Here is a 4,959-nt window from a genome sequence, read left to right as displayed (position 1 = left end):
CGGCGGCGCCGAGTCGGGAAAGGCGCTTCCTGGCCTGGGCCCGAGCCGGCCTCCCCTCCGCCGCAGTCCCAGCCGGGCGCTGCCACCCCGGCCGGCCCGGGTCGCCATGGCCAAGGCCTACGACCACCTCTTCAAGCTGCTGCTCATCGGGGACTCGGGGGTGGGCAAGACGTGTCTGATCATTCGCTTTGCGGAGGACAACTTCAACAGCACGTACATCTCCACCATCGGTGAGCCCGCCGGCGGGGCCCGCGCCTCGCTGCCTGTGCCCTCGTGCTCGGGCTGCTGGATCTCTGGGGACCCCGCTGCACCCCGGGCTCCGGGCCCGCCCCCGCCCGCGCCTCTGCACGGTGCCCAAACCTCCAGCCTCCTTCCAGGGCCCGGGGGACTTCAGGGGCTGCCGCCCTGCTTTCCTGGGTGCCACCTTCCTGCCCTGCCCAAGTCCACGTGAGCCCTGTTTGCTCTCCAGCTCCTCCCCCACCAGCCACCTGGAACCCTTGATCCTCTCTCGCCACAGGTCCTGTGTCCCCAACCCGAAGTGTCTCCCCCTGTCCTGACCTCTTCCTGTCACACTGTCCCGCTGTGTCCCCACTTCACAGTCTCCCTCCGCTGGACTTACTGGGGACCCAGAGGGTGGCACCCGGTCCTCGAGGACTGTGACCCTGAATATGCAATGGCTTGGTGGGGAAGGTGGGAGCCAGGGGACTTCTGGGGTCTCTGAGTCAGGCTGGTGACTCAGCCTTCTCCCTGGGCCCACGCAGCTAGAGGCGGGGAGGATTGGGAAGGGGCAGCGCATCCCCTCCTCTCAGCTTTCTCTGGTGCTCCGCGCCCTGGGAAATCAGACTGGGAGTGGAATCTCCCTAAAGTCTCAGACTCTCTTAGGTCCCAGCCTGGCCCAACATCCGCTCACAGAGACTTGCAGTGGCGGTCTTTTCCCTTACTCTGCACTGCATCTCAGGAGTATGGTGGAATATGATCAGTAGAGGGCCCGAAGGAAATGAAAGGAAAAAGGAATGTGGACGAGATACCCGGGAGGACACGGAAATGTGGGAGTTGTCAGCTGACCTGGCCTTAAGCCCTCCGCAGAACTTCCATCAGCCTTTGCCCTCTAAAAAGCCACAAAACTTTAAGTAGCAACGCTGGACTTGCTACAAGCACAGTTTGGGGAAATTCGCCTGGTCCTGCATGTCCTGTCCAGAGAGGGTGTGCCCCAAATGCCCCCCTGTAGTTATTGCACTGCTGCTGCAGTGTGTCCTGACACACACGAACACACACACACACACGAACACACACACACACACATACACACACACACATCTTGACTTCACTGCCCACCTTCTGCCCCTAGGAATTGATTTTAAGATCCGCACCGTGGACATAGAGGGGAAGAAGATCAAACTGCAAGTCTGGTGAGCGAGACCCAGGACCCAGGACACCTAACCACACATCTGCTTCTCCTCCCACAGCCTTTCCACCTTGTTTCATTTCTCTCCCTTTCCTGGCTGTTTCTTCTGGCGCTTCTAACTTATTATCTTGCTTCCTCAGCTGTCCTCTCTCTTCTGCTCTCCCAGCCATTTCAGCCTGTTTGTAACTCTTCTGTCCCCTGGGTCTGGAGCTGCTCCGATCTGGAAAACAAAGAGCTGTTGAGCTGTAGTGAGGAAACAGCTTCTAGACAGTGCACTGGTGAGTAGCGGAGCTGGGACACCTCCAAGCTTCATGCTGTCTCTGGAGGAGGGGGAGCCCAGAGGGCCACTCACAGAGACTGGGCCCCACCACAACAAGGAAACTGGAGACCAAATGTGTTCAAGGGCTGTGGCGCCCTGTGGAGGCATTAAGATACGACACACAGCCAGGCATGGTGGCGCGTGTCCAGCATCCCAGCAGAAAATAAAATAAAATAACAAGAGCAGACATAAGTGCAGATGCAAACATGTCTCATAAATATAGAGTAGGGTTAGGTAAAGTGCTGATACTTAGTGCTTAACACACTGTAAGCTTTCAGTAAGTAAAAAAGAGATACTTTGCTTCTTGAGCTCTCTCTGTCTGTACAGGGGATTGAACTCAGGCCCTTTGCACTGAGCTCTAATCCCAGCCCTTTAAAATTTTTTTGTTTTTTTAACTGAGACTGGGTCTCAATGTGTAGTCCATGCTTGTCTTGAACTGAGTGTGTAGCCAGGCTGTCCTCAAACTTGTGGCAATTCTGCCTCAGCCTCCCGAGTGCTGGGGTTATAGGTGTGTGTCACCATGTCTGGCTACATTTTCAAATTTTGGGACAGGGTCTTGCTGTATTGCCTAGATGGAGTTCAAATTTGCAATTCTCCCGCCTCAGCCTCCAGAGCGCTGGGATCACAGATGTGTACCGCTAAGCTTGGCTGTGATGCCCCCCTCCCCATGGTGCTGGCCTGAGGTGACACCCATGGCCTCACACATGCTGGGTGAGCCCTCTGCTGTGTCTCATCGGCAGCCTGCTGTCGGATCACTTTCCCTCTTTACTGTTTTCTGATCTGTTTCCTTCAGTGTCTGTGCATTGTAGGAGCTGGATTCTTGGGGGAGGGTCTCCCCTTGGAAACCCCTTACGTCTCTCCTGCCCTGTGAACCCTTCTCCAGGGACACGGCTGGCCAGGAGCGATTCAAGACGATAACCACTGCCTACTACCGCGGAGCCATGGTACGCTGTGCGCCTGGCCAGGGCTTCAGTGGGAGACGACGGCTCTGAGTACAGAGGAGGTGAAGGGGTACAGTGTGTGCGGTGCAGGGCCCCACTTGCAAGCCAAAGTGTTCTGTTTGTTTGCTTGCTTTTGTTGTGTTTCTTCATTTCAGTGCTAAGGATGGAAACCAGGGTCTCGCCTGTGCTAGGCCTCCCCACCCTGCAGGGCCCCGCGTGCCGCAGCGTTCAGACCTGGGGACCAGGCTGTCGGAGCCGCAGCAAAGGGAAGGGGAAGCCTAGCCCTGGGAATGGTCAAGGTGAACTTTGCTGTCCCCCAGGGCATCATCCTGGTCTATGACATCACGGATGAGAAATCCTTTGAGAATATTCAGACCTGGATGAAAAGCATCAAGGAAGTAAGGATGCTCAGAGGGAGCTGGGGAGGCCCTGGGGGGCCCCCCCCCCGAGGTGAAGAGGCTCTGAGGAAGGGTGGCCCCAGCTCCCGCTTCCCCTTCTGCCCAGAATGCGTCGGCCGGGGTGGAACGCCTCCTGCTGGGGAACAAGTGTGACATGGAGGCCAAGAGAAAGGTGCAGAAGGAGCGGGCGGACAAGGTGAGGGCTGGGCTGGGCACCGGCTGGGGTCACGCTGGTGGGCCGTGGGTCCCGGCCTTGTCCAACTCGTGTGTCCGCCGCCCGCACAGCTGGCTCGAGAGCACGGGATCCGGTTTTTTGAGACAAGCGCCAAGTCCAGCACGAATGTGGATGAGGTGAGGTCTGCCCCGGAGGAGTGCCGGAGCGTGGGCGAAGGGGGGACCCCCTCCAATCTGTCCTGGCTGGTCTCCCCTGTAGGCTTTCAGTTCCCTGGCCCGGGACATCTTGCTCAAGTCTGGGGCCCGGAGACTGGTGAGTTGGCTCTGCGGGGGGCCGGGGGGCCCTGCCGTGGGTGGCACTCGGAAGGTCCCCTGGGAGGGGTGGGTCCCTGGCCTCGCCCCTGACCCCTGGGCCCTTCTGCCTACAGGGAGATGGCAACAAGGCCTCCGGTGCCGCCCTGCAACCCTGCGACAGGAGGAACGCCAGCAAGTGCTCCCTGGGCTGAGGCCCTGTCCGCCGCCCACCCAGGCCCTGGAGGCCGAGCCGGGGGAGACAGGGCTGAGGGCGGTGGGGAGACTCAGGGGGGCCTCGGGATAGGTGGACAGGCGGTGAGGAGACGGAGAGGAGACGGAGAAGAAAGGGAGAGGGAGGGAAGAGGAGAGGAAGGCCAGGGCAGGGAGAAGGGGTAAAGGACGTGAGGGGTGGAGGGGGCAAGACAGAGGGAGGCAGGCCTCGGGCTGGGCAGCCTCAGGCCTCGGGCTGTCCCTGGGTTTTCAGGACAAACCTAAATGTAAGTCCGCGGTTTATTCTGTTACCGGCTGGGGTTCGAAGGTCGGTCAAGAGCCCAGCGCAGCACCACCTTCTGAAGACTTGTCACTTTGCACGGTCTTGCTCAGTATTAAAGGCCTCTGTTGGCACCAGTGTCCTCCGTGTAGGTGACCGTCGTTGTTGTTGATGTCTCTTTACTCACATGCCTCTCCACGGTGTGAGCCCGGCTGCGGCCCTGTCCCTCCCCAGCTGGGCCGTGAGAAAAGCAAGGAGAAAAGCAGAGGGAAGTTGTGGCTTCCTTTCCACACGGGCTCCATGGGATCACTGGACACAGCCTGGGCTTTTTTTCCTTTTTTTTTTTTTTTTTTGAGACAAAGTCTTAGTAACTTGCCCAGGCTGACCTTGAACTCGGGATGACCCTCCTGTGTCAGCCTCCTAGAGGCTGGAACCCCAGGGGCCCAGCTTATTATCTGCTTTTATGGGGGAGGAAAGTGAGAGAGAGAGGGTCATTTATTCATGAATATTTACAAAGCAGCTGCTGTGTCAGGTACAGTAGTTAATGCAGGCTTTGGTTGGTTGGTACGTAGAAGAAATTTTAACAAAAACAATTCTTTTCTTTCTCCGGTACCGGGAACCGAACTCACGACCTTGCACTTGCCAGGCAGGCGCTTTTGCCGCTGAGCTAAATCCCCAGCCCCAAAAACAATTCTTAATTCCCCAGAAATAAAGGTGACAAAACTGTTGATTTTTGATTTGCAAAAGAATACCACCAAAAAATTCAAACTGGATACCTTGGCCCTTAACATATAGCCCCCTTTCATTCTTACTTGATATTTTAATTGTTAAATTTTATTAGTACAGGGCCGGGGATGTAGCTCAGTGGCATAAGTGCTTGCCTGGCAAGCCTGAGTTCATGAGTTCGATTCCCATTACCCAAAAAAAAAAAAAAAAAA

At 56.9% G+C, this 4,959-nt stretch overlaps 1 protein-coding gene across 2 annotated transcripts; it reads left to right on the top strand.

Moving 5' to 3' along the window:
- The first annotated feature begins 6 nt into the window (after nucleotides 1-6).
- Rab13 (RAB13, member RAS oncogene family) lies at nucleotides 7-4,177 on the top strand. Of its 2 annotated transcripts, XM_005411465.2 has the most exons (8): nucleotides 7-230; nucleotides 1,349-1,409; nucleotides 2,608-2,668; nucleotides 2,986-3,063; nucleotides 3,170-3,259; nucleotides 3,349-3,414; nucleotides 3,497-3,550; nucleotides 3,666-4,177. In XM_005411465.2, exons 1-8 carry the CDS (start codon nucleotides 107-109, stop codon nucleotides 3,741-3,743), a joined length of 612 nt encoding a protein of 203 aa, XP_005411522.1. In that variant the 5' UTR covers nucleotides 7-106; the 3' UTR covers nucleotides 3,744-4,177. The 2 variants fall into 2 exon arrangements, with proteins under 2 accessions (XP_005411522.1, XP_013363819.1); XM_013508365.1 differs by lacking the exons at nucleotides 7-230; nucleotides 1,349-1,409 and adding an exon at nucleotides 1,457-1,683.
- Nucleotides 4,178-4,959: the final 782 nt, after the last annotated feature.

The sequence above is a fragment of the Chinchilla lanigera genome, unplaced genomic scaffold (genome assembly GCF_000276665.1).
Source record: "Chinchilla lanigera isolate Chin_1 unplaced genomic scaffold, ChiLan1.0 scaffold00144, whole genome shotgun sequence".
Taxonomy (NCBI): Eukaryota; Metazoa; Chordata; class Mammalia; order Rodentia; family Chinchillidae; genus Chinchilla; species Chinchilla lanigera.
Note: the sequence above shows the minus strand (reverse complement) of the source record. Positions and strands in the feature narration are given on the sequence as shown.